At 40.9% G+C, this 16,262-nt stretch overlaps 1 protein-coding gene across 1 annotated transcript; it reads right to left on the minus strand.

Moving 5' to 3' along the window:
- Positions 1–2,940: 2,940 nt before the first annotated feature.
- On the minus strand, positions 2,941–11,553 carry LOC139474662 (uncharacterized). Its single transcript, XM_071257757.1, has 6 exons — positions 11,414–11,553; positions 8,684–9,374; positions 5,938–6,064; positions 5,465–5,630; positions 3,291–4,008; positions 2,941–3,027 (listed from the first exon to the last, which is right to left on the minus strand). Exons 1-6 carry the CDS (start codon positions 11,529–11,531, stop codon positions 2,973–2,975), a joined length of 1,875 nt encoding a protein of 624 aa, XP_071113858.1. The 5' UTR covers positions 11,532–11,553; the 3' UTR covers positions 2,941–2,972.
- Between the last annotated feature and the right edge of the window lie 4,709 nt (positions 11,554–16,262).

The raw sequence follows: 16,262 nt of genomic DNA on the forward strand, positions 1-16,262 counted from the left end.
ACAATCCTATCTTACAGAGACTATATTTAATGTAAGCTACAATGTACTCTCTGGTTATATTGGAGGAAGTGTATTCATTCACTTATTCATTCATTCATTAACTGGAAGAACGAGCAACGAGCCATGACGTTAGAGTGCTCTGACACATAATCAGTCAATTAATTAGACAGATACTATCAAATTCCAAAATTGAAACACTTCTTTGTGGTATCACAAGAAACTCAATGACTGGGCCACTTCATGTGTATAAAAGGCATAAGTTCATGGAACAAACAAGCTTGTAGATTTAATCACTGGAGTAATTTCCTATGTAATTTGAAATTGCTTGAGAATTCACAATCATATTGTACAGAGACTCGTGTACTCTGATTATATTGGAGGAAATGTTTGTAGATAATTCATTCATTCATTCTGTCATGAATTTATTTATTAGTTGGTACGTGCATCCATGACGTTAGGGTACACTGACACATCATCAGTCATTTCGTTCGTTCGCTCGTTTGTTGTTTTACGCCTCACTCACCAATATTCCATCTATATGACAGCGGTCTGTAAGTAATCGAGATTGGGCCAGATAATCCAGTGATTGACATCATGAGCATCGATCTACGCAACTGGGATACGATGACATCAGCCTTTTCAGCTGATCCCGTTAGTCTCCTTTTACGGCAAGAAAGGGTTTTTGGAGACCTATTCTACCCTGGATTTTCAGCGGTCCATCAGTCAATTAAACACCCTTGTATTGTAGTGGATAGAGCTTCTGCCTGGAAAGCTACGGCTCGGTGGTTATATCCCTGGTCGCGTTATATACTAAATGACGTTATAAATTATACTTGCTGCAAGGAATGGTTGGCTTCAAAAGTATGATGACCAGGGCCCACTTGCACAAAGCGATCTTAGCGCTAAGATGATCGTAACTCCCATACTTTAACATAGGCTTACAACAGTCGTAGCGCTAAGATCGCTTTGTGCAAGTGGTCCCTGGTTGTACCTTCGCCTAAACTTACTTAACGAAGAAGCAAGAAACTCTTTGTGTTTGTTGAAATTTCTTGTGCAATGAAACTGTTGTCTCGTACACTACTGATATTGCCTAAAGGAGAGAGTTAGGTTTATTGATATTAAATGCAAAATATCTGTAAATATTTAATCGCTGTCATATCCAGAGCTTACTGTGAGTCACTCTAAAGAAATCAAATCAGTTGCCTCTCAAATAAATCCTTAATAAATAGTGCAAGCGTATTGCCTAGTTTGAAGTATGCATGTCACAATAGTTTTTGCTCTCCTGAAAAACAAAGTGCCTTTGCTGATTGTAGCCCTGACATGCATAGTCATAGCCTTAGCAAGAACAACGTCGAAATATTTCATTGTGGTTGCCATATGACTAGAGACAAATGTCATGTAATATATAAGGTGTAGCAGGATCACGAGGGATACATGGGGGTTTATGTGTCCTGCGTTAGGTTTTATCCTACGAGCCTGGTAAAACTATAACGCGGAACTCATAAAACCCCATGTACCCCTAATGATCCTGCAACAACGAATTTATCTTCCCCGACACTTTCTAATGTGGCATTGTAAAAGAATTAGCACAAATTCAAAATTGATAGAAAACTGCTGTTCGATTGAGCTGAGGTTAACATGTGCTATGTCACTTGACTACCATTGACTTGCAAAAAACGTGTGGCATTTTGCTTTGCAGCGGGGTATAAAGGATTTATTCTGCCTATCAGAAATCCACGTGCAGCCTGTATTGCTTGTGGCGGGGTATAAGAGATGATTTATTCCCCCGCTGACATGTATCACCCTCCAAGGCTCGTTACACAGTATTTTATGAAGATTACATGGACCAATCGGATCTCACCATTCGGACACGGACGTATGATAAAGCTATTTATGCAATCGGGTAACCCAGTCAAGGGTGAGACTAGTTGATCATTTCTCATTAAATTGTCATGTTATTGGTGGTTGTAAGAGCCGACTTGTGAATATCAGGTCCTCACAGCATGTCACCAGACGGTGCGGCAAGTTGAGAAAGGTTCTGTGCTATATACAACTGGATTGTCCTGCCCTAGACCTTAAAAGCCGAGCATTTCTCTGTTGTTTTCACTAGAAATTTTTATATTGAGTTGGGAATAAAATGGAGATAAAAAGACGGAATTCCGATGTGTCAGGGGGTCATGGGTGGTGTAGTGGTCTTCAGTGGCACAGTTCGATGTACAGATCATCAAATTGACTAGGTACTATCTGTTGATGTAAATGGACCAAATTGGCGACTGTGCTGTTATCAAGTATCTCCAACTGAAAAGGCTATCTCCATCAGCCATCCATGCGGACATGTGGTCATCTTCAGGTGTTGAGGCTCATTCCTTTGCCACTGTTAAGAGATGGGCAGATGTTCAAAAGAGAAAGAGTAATCCTCGAAAATTATTCAAGATCAAGAAGACATTCAACTGACACCACTTGTGGAAAATGTTATTGAAATACGTGTTCATGATATGAGTATGGATTATTGATGAAGACATTAGGCATCTCTCATGAGAGACTTGAGAACATTCTGAGGGATGAACTGGGTACGACAAAGACTTCAGCATGCTGGATTTTATTCCAGTTTCGTAGAAACCATACTCTTGGCTGTCCAAAACGTTCTACCCAGCTGCCCATGAGGACATCGGTTGAGTCAAAATGGGTTTCACCTGAAGCTTTCTTCCTTGGCTGGGGGCACCAAGAATGACCTTCACACTTTATATTCCATCTGGACGTCCCTTCAACTAATCAACTAATCAACTAATTTACCTCACAGCTACATTTGATGGCTTTTGAGTGTTTGTGAATTACTAACTAAAGGTATTGGGTGGCTCTATTTATTGAGTGTGGATAGCGTTTGAATAGAATCATCTACAAGAGTGAGGATGTCAAAATATAATAAAACCTTTAAAATCGATTTATTTCTTGCAAGATTCCTTTGGCTGTGTCTACACACCACTGAGCAGGGACATGGGCACAGACACTGACACCGACACTGCTCCCCTGCAAGAACAGAAACCACACACGTTAGCTATATATGATTACTTAGAATGTAACCTACGAAATTTGATGAATTGCGGACGACTAACTGTCCAAAATTAAATAATCGTGCCTTGGTGAGGAACCTTCAGCATTATTTTACGAGTGGCACATAATGATTCTGTGTTGCTACGAGATAGTCTTTGTCTTTACAAACGTTTCACAAAGGATAAAATGGATGCTTGTTCGAAGATAATGTTAAACACACTAAGCTGTCATTTACTCACCTGAACTTGACGCTGCTTCCAGTTTCACCGGGACCAAATACCGGGATGGTGTACTTCAGCGTCCACTCCATCACACGACTGTCACACACAAATGTCGGGGCTCCCCACTTGCCTTGTTCATAATCAGGAACTTTAAACGTCCAAGTCTTCATCTGGGTCAGGGTCTTTGCGTTAGGTATAATCTTCATCCATGGCTCGGCATTGATTATCCTCAGACCAGACACAGCCGTTTTCCATACATTCTGCTCATCTGAGAAGACCGAGTCTGTCATATTCGTCATGGATGAGGACTTCACAACATGATCATTCGGGTGTTTGTCAGATGGAGATATCATCTTGGTTACATACACACTTACAATCTCCTTGGTGCTAAGCATGATGTAGGCATCACTGGCAACTATCTGAATATCACCAAGAACATTGGCAGCGACTTCAGCAAACAGTTGGTCCTTGTTCAGGCTTTGCTGAGGTTTCAGCTGACCATCTTGTCCTGGGTTGAACTGTGTTTGAAGAAAGCTGCTTAGGAAGTGAGCTAGACGAACTGCCACGCGACCTTGAGGTTTGAAATGCTTGAGTAACTGCTCGTTGTATGGGAGAACAAGGTCACTTGGGGATATGGAACGGCAGTTATCGGCTGTTATGTTCAGGACCCTCAGCTTCTGTAGGACATCCTTGTCCGTTAATACCGGCTGTTCCCTCTTTCCGATAATGACTTCTTCTGTGAAACAAAAATCATCTTAAATATTGGTTTCAGAAAAAACAGTATGGAGACTCGATATAAGCGAGCAACAATTTGATATTCTGGGCGAACCCGGAATGTAATTGGAAGCTCATCAGTCATATGTTGTTGGGGATTCTCGAAACCTCAAAGGATTTGCTTGATCCTTTGCAATCTCAGAAAAGAACCAATTTCAACTATGTCAAAACATTTGATTTTTTACTTTTGGACACCACTATCCAACATGACAAACTTGAGGCAAAACTTCATTCCTTTGTTTTGAGGGCATTTGTGTTCAAGGGCATTTTGCATTTCCGTAAACACCTGTTATCATCACAAGATGAGGACATTTCAAAATTTGTTGGATCAGTGACAATAATGATGTCCGATGCAATTTCCTATTTTGAGATCAGTATGTGATTATTCATAATACTGAGAGGGTATAGGCCTATAATACATGTTATATAGTAAGGGGTGTATATACATTTATAAAGTAACACATTTGGAACTTCTTAGCTTCATCGCATGCAATATGTACATTGGCATTTTTTATTTTAGTTCTTCATTCTTACTTGACATTAATGAAACAAATTTCTCTAAACTTGTGTAACGGATAGTATTTCGAGTTGTACCATATGTTCCCGTGTGTTTTTTTCAGGTGAACAAATGACTTGCCTTCATGTGTTTATGATGGGTGCGACCGATGGGGCTCGATAGTTCACAATTTTGCGAAACCCTGATATTATTACTATTTTTATATTGATTCATAGACACATGCTTATGACAAAGTCGGAATCGTACAATGGACTCTGGGTTTCGTAGGGATGCCTTGTTATTATGGAAATATTTTTGTCACTTTTATGTGACGTAACAATGTGAAATTTAGACGCCACCGTGGTGACTGTATGTTATTCATAAAAGCTTTGTCTGGGCTTTCGTCTTTCCCTTGCATGATCTATTATCTCTTTTATCTATTTTTATGATTATGGAAATTATACGCTACTTTTATTTATGCACTCACTAAGTTACTATACTAGGAGGACACATCGTATCCCAATTGCATGGGTGGAAGCTCATGTTGTCAATCACTGGATTGTCCAGACTCGATTATTTACAGACCACCGTCATATAGCTGGAATATTACTGAGTGTGGCGTTAAACAACAAACAAACAAACGAAAGGAATGTGTAGAGTAGATGGCCATTGGCACATGTATATTGCATTTGTGCAAGTGTTATCTGAGCACTCATTGGTCAGAACACTCGCAGGTTAATCACTGGTTTGAACCTGATTTGTTGGTAAAAATAGCGACAACACCGCAATGAGGTAGTGTGGGAACGTATCGTAGGATATACAAACCCATGCCAGTTGCTCTGGAGGAAAGGGAAGGATTGATGCAAACATATCCTAAATGCGTTTGAATATCTGTTTCACAGGTAACGGAACTCGTACCCACCTATCTTCTCACAATCGAACCCGTGTATGAGGTCAAGGGCCGATCCCTGTTCCATGTCCACGCCTTTGAAAGGTTCCGTCTGGGTGTCGTTCTTGTAGCGGTAGCCTGGTCGACACACACACTCGTAACCGCCATGGTTTAACCCGAACCCGCTCAGTGGCTGGCACTGTTGGAAGAAAAGACTAAAACATATGAACCAAGATGCCCACAAGTGCTAATAACGTTCAAATATTCGAATTTGAATTGATGACAAGTTGGCAAATGACTGTAATCCGTCAACAGCATACCCGTGGTCGTGGGATTTATTTAAAGTGGTAAACGCCTGAGACTTTTATAGTTTCGGGCTCTCTGCCCACATTAAGACACGTGATATAACTGAAGCACTATTCAAAGCAGCATTAAACTCAACTCACAAACTGAAAAACGCCAGGCACGCACAAAATGGTCGTTTAAACCAACCCACTAGTACTTACTTCTGTTGTACCTTTGCAGAAGTCGATACTAGCAAAATAATTAGGGGTAGGATTCCCTAAGGAAGGACGACACGGGTTGATATCGAATTTTGTGAAATCAATCTCGACTGTAGATTCAGCAACATATCTGGAACATAGTTGATGTAATCTCAGATAATCTGACATATACACAAAGAAAAAAGTTAAGCACACATTTCATTACAATTTCATTATTGTTTGGTCCCAATATTTGTAACAGTCATGAAAGATATAATTACGGGAAGGATTATGTTTTCTCGAGATGATGTAATCAGTCATGCGTGATGAAAGCTCACGTGCCATACATGGTATGCTCGTGTAGCATGCTACCCTCGAGTGTCTGTAAAAAACAGTATATGCAAACGTTAAAATTGCTTTCCGACGCTCGTTTTTAAAAAGTTATTCCATGACATAGTGTGACCATGGCACGAAGGCGATTATCAAACGCCACAAATTTGAATAACGCAGGAATGTCTTTTAATGTCATTGGTCGGAATTTGGGGTATCATCACACTGTCGTAAGCGGCTTAGTCGAGAAACATTCTCAGGCCGGTGATGTACAGGACCGTCCCAGATCCGGTAGACATCCGGTGACGACCCATTGCGAAGACAGGGACCTTGTTCGTCTCAAACGCCGAGAACCGTTTTTGAAACAGCTGTGGTGGCCCAATCGTCGTTTCAGCACCAGAGCCTCCAGGAACCGGCTGAAAGCAGCAGGACTGAGGGCTAGACGAGTCATAAAGCGTCCATTGTTGAGAGATCACCACAAAGCTGCTCGTTTAGCATTGTGTATTGCACGACAGAACTGGAATCTGAGAACTTGGAGACGGATCCATTGGTCTTTCTGCTTCACGTCACTGATGGAGGAACGAGAATTTCGAAACCGGAACACGGCCTACATCCCCAGGAACATTAAACCGACTGTTGCATATGGCGGGGGCTCGGCATAGGTTTGGGGTGTATCTCTCATGTTGCAGGTTGGATTTGGTCACCATAGGGGGCAATGTAACAGGGGCTCAGTACATCCGGGACGTTTTGAGGCCAGTCGTCGTTCCTCATTTTGACACCACCACCCTGCTACTCGACCTCAGTACATGGATGACAATGCCAGTCCTCATCTTTCGCATGCAGTCGTGGATTACATGAGGGCCTATGCAATAACGACTCTACCCTGGCCAGCAATGAGGCTAGATTTGAACCCCCTTGAACGTGTTTGGGATATTCCGGGTCGGCGCATACAGGCACGAGATCCTCCTGTACAAGATTTACGCCAATTGGAAGCAGCATTGCATCAGGAGTGGTTGTTGTTGACCCATCAACAGATTCAACGTCTGACTGGAGGTATGATACGTAGGGTGGAATGCGTCATCCGGGCACGTGGCGGTTATACCTACTACTGATCTGTTTCAAGTGTCATGTCAAGTAGAGACTTTAAGGAACAATTTCACATGATACATCAAACGTAACTCGTTTACTTAATCCTGAAGCTCCATACTTTTTTTAGGTATTATCTTAGGTCCAAAACAGTAGCTGTATTACCGTGATGTTTTTGTCAGTAAATTTTAATCAAGACTCACCAATATCTTCTTTATTTGCTGTCAAATATTTGTTCTATCCGATGACATTGGTATCGCCCAGCTCCTGTAGTCAGTCATCCTATGCCATGGTTTAAGCCATTTGTCATGGTTCGGAAATAGGGGTGTGCTCAATTTTTTTCGTTGTGTGTATATTCAATTTGGAAATCAGTGTCATGATCAAGGGGTTATGGTAACCAACAACGCATACATGATAACCATAGATGAATGAATGACTTGAAGTGAATAAATAAGGGATGTGGTACGAACGAGTGGATGTGGCAACTAGCAATGAATAAATGATGTGGCAACGTGTATGTCGAAGAGGGAATTAACTCAAAAGGAAGGAGAAGAATAATACAAACTTCTTCAGTCGGTAATAAAACAAACAATTACAATTACTGATAGAAAGAGGTCGAACGGAATACAGAATACTAAAATGGTTGGGATATTACTGTAATCGCGAACGAACAAAGCAAGTGTACGGTAACCAACAATAAATAAGTGAAGGAATACTGTAACAAACTATGAGCGAATACAGACACTAAAGATGAAAGAATTAAAGTATGGCTGAATGTTTACGGTAATCAACAATGAAAGAGTATGGTAACCAACAATTAAAAAATGAAGGCATACAGTAATCAATGAAGAATGAATGATATAAAACAGCGGCCACCAATAACCGAGTGAGGGAAGAGGTCACAAACAATGAATGACTAAGTGATTATGGTAACCAATGATGAACGAATGAGACAATACGGAAAACAAGGATGTACGAATAGAAGATGAACAAAGTTAGAATGATTGAAGTGGTCACTAACGATGAGTGAGTGAGTTGGGTTTATAGTTATATCACGGCGTGTCAGTTTAATGTGGGAGGAAAGCCTGAAGTGATGCAGGTCTCAGACGTTTACCACTTCGGTGAAACCCACGAGCACAGGTATGGTGCTGACAAACCTAGAAACATGATCGGGGGGAACTGGGATTCGAACTCACAATCATAGGTTTCTGTCGTGCCAAAGGGATACAACTCTGCACAGCGAATCGCGGCGCCTTAGACGACTGGGCCACCCGTGTCCCCCACTAAAGATGAACGAATGAGGGAATATGGTAACTGTGTAACTGCATGTAGAGAAAGAACCTGGGGAACTCACAGCGATCTTTGCAGATGGTGCCATGGTGTGTACCGAGGGAGATAGTCTGTTATAGGTGACGTCACACTCACAACCCATTTGTTTGTACGCCCACAGTCAAAATAGGGATTAGTTAACTTCACTGGCATCGTTTTATCATCACTATCCAATATGGAACTTGGACCGTAAAAAATAAACGTTGAGGCATTGCCGTCATCTCCAATGCTACTTATTGAATAGACGTCCTTGGGCATAACGTCTGCTTTCCAGTCAGGAAGCCAGAGACTATACCATATGTCCGCAATAGATGCAGACCGTGTATAATTACGAATGCTGTCGTCTTCGACCCGAATACCTCCTTGCATTCGGTTTGTGTAAGCTCCGAATAAGGATATGGTGCTGTTGAAAGGAAGGGTTCGGTAAAAGTTTGGATACGAAAAGTTCTTATCGTAATATATTCCAGACCCCACGATATCATCAGGTCCGGAAGTGACGTCACTCATGGCGGAGAGATATGTGTAGACGAGGTCGGGCTGTTTCGCAAAGTCTCTGGACATATTCAATTTCTGGTAGATGATTGAGAAAAAGAAGCCTCGGTTCAAGGTCATTTTATATGCTTCCATTGTGAGAGATCGGTTGGCAAACATTTCTCTAGCTCCATCTTCATACACTGGTATGTGCGTGACAACGCTGTGTGGAAGCTGTAGGTCATCTGCAAAGAAAAAGAGAAATGTTACACTTGTTTTTAAAAAATACATCTTCTAGCCTTACTGGTGATCAGGTTGACGAGACGTGTTCTTTTCCTTTTGTCAGATCAGCCTCACTAACCAACTCACTCACTCACTCAAAGAGGAACTTGATGATATATCTATGGCTGGCCTTACTGGTGATCAGGTTGCCGAGACGCGTGCTTTTCTTTTTGTCAGATCAGCCTCACTAATCAACTCACTCGCTAAGAAAAGAGGACTTTGATAATATATCAGTGACTATCATCATGGTCACTGCCCTTGAAAGATTCATGTACATTGTTGATAGCTAACTTGGTCAAATACATTTTTGGACAGTGGCCGAATCTTTTTCGGATTTACATGTCAGGTTCAATGATATTTCACGAACACAACGACCTGCATGCATGCTGCACGTGCATGTGTTGATGTTAGTTCCGACTTATGATGGATTTATAATGAGATAGCATGGACACCCAAGTCAGATACAGTTTACGGAGTCCATGTTTTATTCCCTTAATACCGAGCGCCAGGCAGGGTGACAACAAGTACCATCTCTTTGGTAGGACGCGGCTATTGGATCGAACCATCGACGTTTGGTTCTCTGGGCAGATCACTATCCCCTACACTAAGAAGATGCACAATAAGTGAATCACTTGACAGATTATAAGTTGCAGCAGTCATCATTCCACTACTACGGACTCAAGTGGTGATGCGGACACGTGTATTTTGAAGATGTCCCCTGTCCTGTGTTGTACAAGGGTTTTACCAGTATTGTCACGAGCGTCTTCTGTCATTTAAATGACACACATTGTAGTCTCTTTATCAGGATTGACCCATAGGAGTATACACATAGACATATACAATTCATACTAGATTGCCAAATTAAGTTGATGGAAAGTAACAGACTAACGATATATGTGTATCATGAACGTCATATGTTAACTTGTATTAAATAAATGCCGAAAATATTTCTTTCAATATCTGTCAATACAGTTCAGAAGGCAGAGTGAGTGCGTATGGTGTTACGCCGCTTTTAGCAATATTCCAGCAAAATCACGGCGGGGAGAACAGAAATGGGCTTCACACATTGTACCTATGTCGGGAATCGAACTCGGGTCTTTGGCGTGACGAGCGAACGCTTTAACCACTAGGCTACCCGACCGCCCCTGCAGATGTTATAGGATAAGGAGGCAATGAGGGACGTGGTAGTGTGAAGAAGTGCAATACTGACAGACCAAACAGATTTGTGCAAATCCATCATTTAACTATCAGTTAAAATACAGCTTAAGAATCTACTCTTTTTCATCCTAAGGCCCCGTTTGTGATCGAGATAACGCAACGATAAAGGTCTCCCAAATACAAAACAACTGTGTGGTTCCCAGGGCTGGAACAGACTATACTCCACATGCTTGATTGAGTGGACTTGTCAGTGTGACCGATCATGCTGACCCTTATAATATATCTGGCATCCATGTGCACCAATGCTAAAATCAGTATATGTCCAAAAATGAAAATATGTTTATTTATTAAAATTTATACCAAGAATAAGGAAGCAACTGGATTCACTAGTTTCACTTGTTCAAATTACACATCACAATCTTTGTTTGTTTGTTTGTTTGTTTATCGTCACAGCAATATCCAATCTATACGACGACAGTCTGTAAATAACAAAGTCTGGACCAGACAATCCAGTGATTGACATCATGAGCATGACGATCTACGCAATTGGCGAAAAGCATGGGTTCACGGGTGACATCACAATCTAGCGGAAGTTGATCAAGATGGATATGGCCACCAGACCAGGAAGCATAAATAGATTTGGGGAACTGGGCCCACATCCGGAAACCAGTTCTGATACGCAGGACCTAATGATAACACAGTGAAACATCGCTAATGTCATTAAAATATTCAATATTTCATCTCTAAATGGTTTAATACATAATAATTATATATATTAACACATGAAACATAGTCACCTTTGACAACATAGTTTCAGTAAGTGTTACTAAATTACTGCACATACTTGAGCTTTTATGGTGACAGTTGGTCTCATTTACAGCGTCCATCCTCTTCTTGATGTCTTCGAGAGGGTCCCCAGACACCAGGGACAGGGCGGCCAGCAGAGCGGCGATAGTCTTCATAGTGTATCAGACACTAGGTGCGAGGGCTTCTCGGCTCATAGAACCTTATATGCTACTACGCGGTCGTGGGAAAGGACGGAACGCAGCTGATAAGATTGTTCACGATTTAGCCTACGATAAGCTAACCTATGATGTGTAATGGTTTTCAACTGACTCATGACAGGTACGTCAATTATGATGCGTTTAGAGGGGTACTGATCTCTGCCAATTCACCAGACCGGATTGTTGGCTTTATTGTTTTTTCCTCGTGGATGATATCTCAGAAATCCCGACTAGTTCACGACCTGTGCTGCGCCAACCCTAACGCATTTGTCCGCTTTTATTGATAGAATAAGGGCGTATCATCACATCGATAAACAATATGAATACAGTTTTGTCTTGGAATTAACAAGGAAATGTAGGTGTCCTTGGGGTGGTATCGGTAATGATGACGAAGTTTGGATAAGTCACTTGCTTGGTATTGGGCGTCTTTCGTTGACGCTATATTAATATGTGACGAAGTTTTGAAAAGTCACTTGCTTGGTATTGTGAGACTTTCGTTGACAGTGTATTGATTTGTAACGAAGTTTTGAAAAGTCACTTGCTTGGTATTGTGCGACTTTGGTTGACATTGTATTGATTTGTGAGGAAGTTTTGATAAGTCACTTGCTTGGTATTGTGCGTCTTTCGTTGACACTGTTTTGATTTGTAACACAAACTAAACATATTTCACCTGAGTATAGCTTATTTTATCGTGTGTATATGTTACAGTCAATGTGTTAAATGATTACAATTTATAATTTGCAAATAATGCTTATCCTAAGGTTATTAGCCACAAGTCTTTCAGTAACTGATCTTCGTTTTATTCAAACACACAGAGTACAGAAAAAACAATTACGACCAGTAATGAATAACGTTGAAGACTTGTTAATATTTGTATCCCCATATTTTCCGTTCCCCTATCAGGGACAGTAAATAGTGACACAGGACACATATAACACTGTACCCTGTGCAGGGGATGTCTCATTTGCATTTGTTTTATTTGGAAAGATTTAGGTAAGAGAACAATTTAAGACTGGCTTGGCTTTTTTAGTAGTATCTGTCGTCATTCCCCGGACCCTTGTAGGGATTCCATGGTAGAATAGGCTCCAGTACCCACACTTGTAACATCCGACTATATAGTATAGAAGGACTTAACAATCATTCACTCAAGGTCGGCATTACAGTATCAGCTGTCTGCATTGGAACAAACATACTATGTGAGAGAGCCTTATCTCGGCGTCCAGTTATCAATTGAGCATTGACCAAAAAAACACTAATTGTTGGAATTGCGAACAACGACCCATGACGTATGGGTACGATGTTACTTAATGAGTTATCAGTCAAGAAACTAGAACTAGAAATCTATTGGAAAAGCACAACAAAAAAACTTTCAGAGAAGTAGGTCCGAAGGCTGGGGCCTGAACCCAGTAGTGTGGCCACATATGGTGCAAGGTCATTGTCCCATGCTTTTCTATACTTGTAAACTGCGGACAAATTAGTCCGTACAAGAATATAGAGACATTGACATTCTACAACTTCGCATGCATCGTCAGAACTTCCATGTGAGATTATCATCTATATACTGTGACACCCCAAACTGTGTACTATGAAGGGACAAAGATATATCACAAGTTGTCCTCGACTTTGCACAACTTGACCAGACTTCACCAGGAGTATTCTATTCTTCGGAATGGGTCAATATTTGTGAATGTCTTGTGAATAATCAGAGCTTAAAATATACACTTCAAAAACAGTAACGCAAAAGTATAAAATCGTAAATATCTGACAGTGTGTTACCGACATCCATCGTAAATGTATGCCAAAAATGATTTGGTACTGAAGAAATTTGGTGAAAAGATGAAAAAATCAAGAAGAAAAACACAACTAAGTGAGGTCTTGACATTGAAACACATCAACATGACATCCACGTGCAACATAAATTGTTGGGCTATATTTTCATTTTGATTGGGTTTTCATTTGCATGCCATCATAATCTAACATGTTAACAGCAAAAAAACACGCCACGACTAGCGGAAGCCCAACGCAACAACGCCATCGGTCGGCTGCGAACAGCAGAATCATCTTCAGCTGTAGCCAGGTTTATCCACTAGCAACAAGCACCATTACAAGACCGTGATTGTGAATTCACAATCCTATCGTACAGAGACTATATTTAATGTAAGCTTATTTCTTCATTAGTTGGAAGAACGAGCAACGAACCATGACGTTAGAGTGTTCTAACACATAATCAGTCAATTATTTAATAAGATACTGTCAAATTCCAAAATTGAAACACTTCTTTGTGGTATCACAAGAAACTCAATGACTGGGCCACTTCATGTGTATAAAAGGCATAAGTTCATGGAACAAACAAGCTTGTAGATTTATTCACTGGAGTAATTTCCTATGTAATTTGAAATTGCTTGAGAATTCACAATCATATTCTACAGAGACTCGTGTACTCTGATTATATTGGAGGAAATGTTTGTAGATAATTCATTCATTCATTCTGTCATGAATTTATTTATTAGTTGGTACACTGACACATCATCAGTCATTTCGTTCGTTCGCTCGTTTGTTGTTTTACGCCGCACTCACCAATATTCCATCTATATGACAGCGGTCTGTAAGTAATCGAGATTGGGCCAGACAATCCAGTGATTGACATCATGAGCATCGATCTACGCAACTGGGATACGATGACATCAGCCTTTTCAGCTGATCCCGTTAGTCTCCTTTTACGGCAAGAATGGGTTTTTGGAGACCTATTCTACCCTGGATTTTCAGCGGTCCATCAGTCAATTAAACACCCTTGTATTGTAGTGGATAGAGCTTCTGCCTGGAAAGCTACGACTCGGTGGTTATATCCCTGGTCGCGTTATATACTAAATGACGTTATAAATTATACAATTAAATTATAAAGTAAGTATGATGACCTGGCTGTACCTTCTTGCGTCTAAACTTACCAAACGAAGAGGCAAGAAACCAGCGCCTGAGAGAACACTGTTGAAATTTTTTGTGCAGTCAATGAAAATGTGTGTTCTACAGTGATATTGCCTAAAGGAGGGAGTTAGGTTTATTGATATTAAATGCAAAATATCTGTAAATATTTAATCGCTGTCATATTCAGAGCTTACTGTGAGCACATGTTCAATATCAGTCTCAAGAAATCAAATCAGTTGCCTCTCAAATAAATCCTCAATAAATAGTGCAAGCCTATTCCCTTGTTTGAAGTATGCATGTCACAATAGTTTTTGGCTCTCCTGAAAAGCAAAGTAACTACTGTCACAGGGGTGCTTTTGCTGATTATAGCCCTGACATGCATATTCATAGCCTTAGCAAAAACAACGTCGAAATATTTCATTGTGGTTGCCATATGACTAGAGACAAATGTCATGTAATATATAAGTTGTAGCAGGATCATGAGGGATGCAGGGGTTTTTATGTGTCCCGCGTTAGGTTTTATCCTACGAGCCGGGTAAAACCTAACGCGGGATGCATAAAAAAACATGTACCCCTAATAATCCTGCAACAACGAATTTATCTTACCGACACGTTCTAATGTGTCATTGTAAAAGAATTAGCACAAATTCAAAATAGATAAAAAAAACAGCTGTTCGATTGAGCTGAGGTTAACATGTGCTATGTCACGTGACTACCATTGACTTGCAAAAAACGTGTGGCATTTTGCTTTGAAGCGGGGTATAAAGAATTTATTCTGCCTATCAGAAATCCACGTGCAGCCTGTATTGCTTGTGGCGGGGTATAAGAGACGATTTATTCCCCGCTGAAATGTATCACCCTCCAAGGCTCGTTGCACAGTATTTTATGAAGATTACATGGACCAATCGGATCTCATCATTCGGACACGGAGGTATGATAAAGCTATTTATGCAATCGGGTAACCCAGTCAAGGGTGAGACTAGTTGATCATTTCTCATTAAATTGTCATGTTATTGGTGGTTGTAAGAGCCGACTTGTGAATATCAGGTCCTCACAGCATGTCACCAGACGGTGCGGCAAGTTGAGAAAGGTTCTGTGCTATATACAACTGGATTATCCTGCCCTAGACCTTAAAAGCCGAGCATTTCTCTGTTGTTTTCACTAGAAATTTTTGTATTGAGTTGGGAATAAAACGGAGAAAAAAGACGGAAGTCCGATGTGTCAGGGGGGCATGGGTGGTGTAGTGGTCTTCAGTGCCACAGTTCGATGTAAAGAGCATCAAATTGACTAGGTGATGAAAATGGACAAAATTGGCGACTGTGCTGTCATCAAGTATCTCCAACTGAAAGGGCTATCTCCATCAGCCATCCATGCGGACATGTGGTCACCTTCAGGGGTTGATGCTCATTCCTTCGCCACTGTTAAGAGATGGGCAGATGTTCAAAAGAGAAAGAGTAATCCTCGAAAATTATTCAAGATCAAGAAGACATTCAACTGACACCATTTGTGGAAAATGTTAAAATACGTGTACATGATATGAGTATGGATTATTGATGAACAAGTACCAGAATGATGACGAGAGTTGATGACAGAGTTGATGACAGAGATTTTCGTAGAAGCCATACTCTTGGCTGTTCAAAACGTTCTACCCAGCTGCCATGAGGACATCGTTTGAGTCAAAATGGGTTTCGCCTGAAGCTTTCTTCCTTGGCTGGGGGCACCAAGAATGACCTTCACACATTATATTCAATCATGACGTCCCTTGTG

The sequence above is a fragment of the Haliotis cracherodii genome, unplaced genomic scaffold (genome assembly GCF_022045235.1).
Source record: "Haliotis cracherodii isolate W230 unplaced genomic scaffold, xgHalCrac1.p SCAF_3, whole genome shotgun sequence".
Classification (NCBI taxonomy): Eukaryota; Metazoa; Mollusca; class Gastropoda; order Lepetellida; family Haliotidae; genus Haliotis; species Haliotis cracherodii.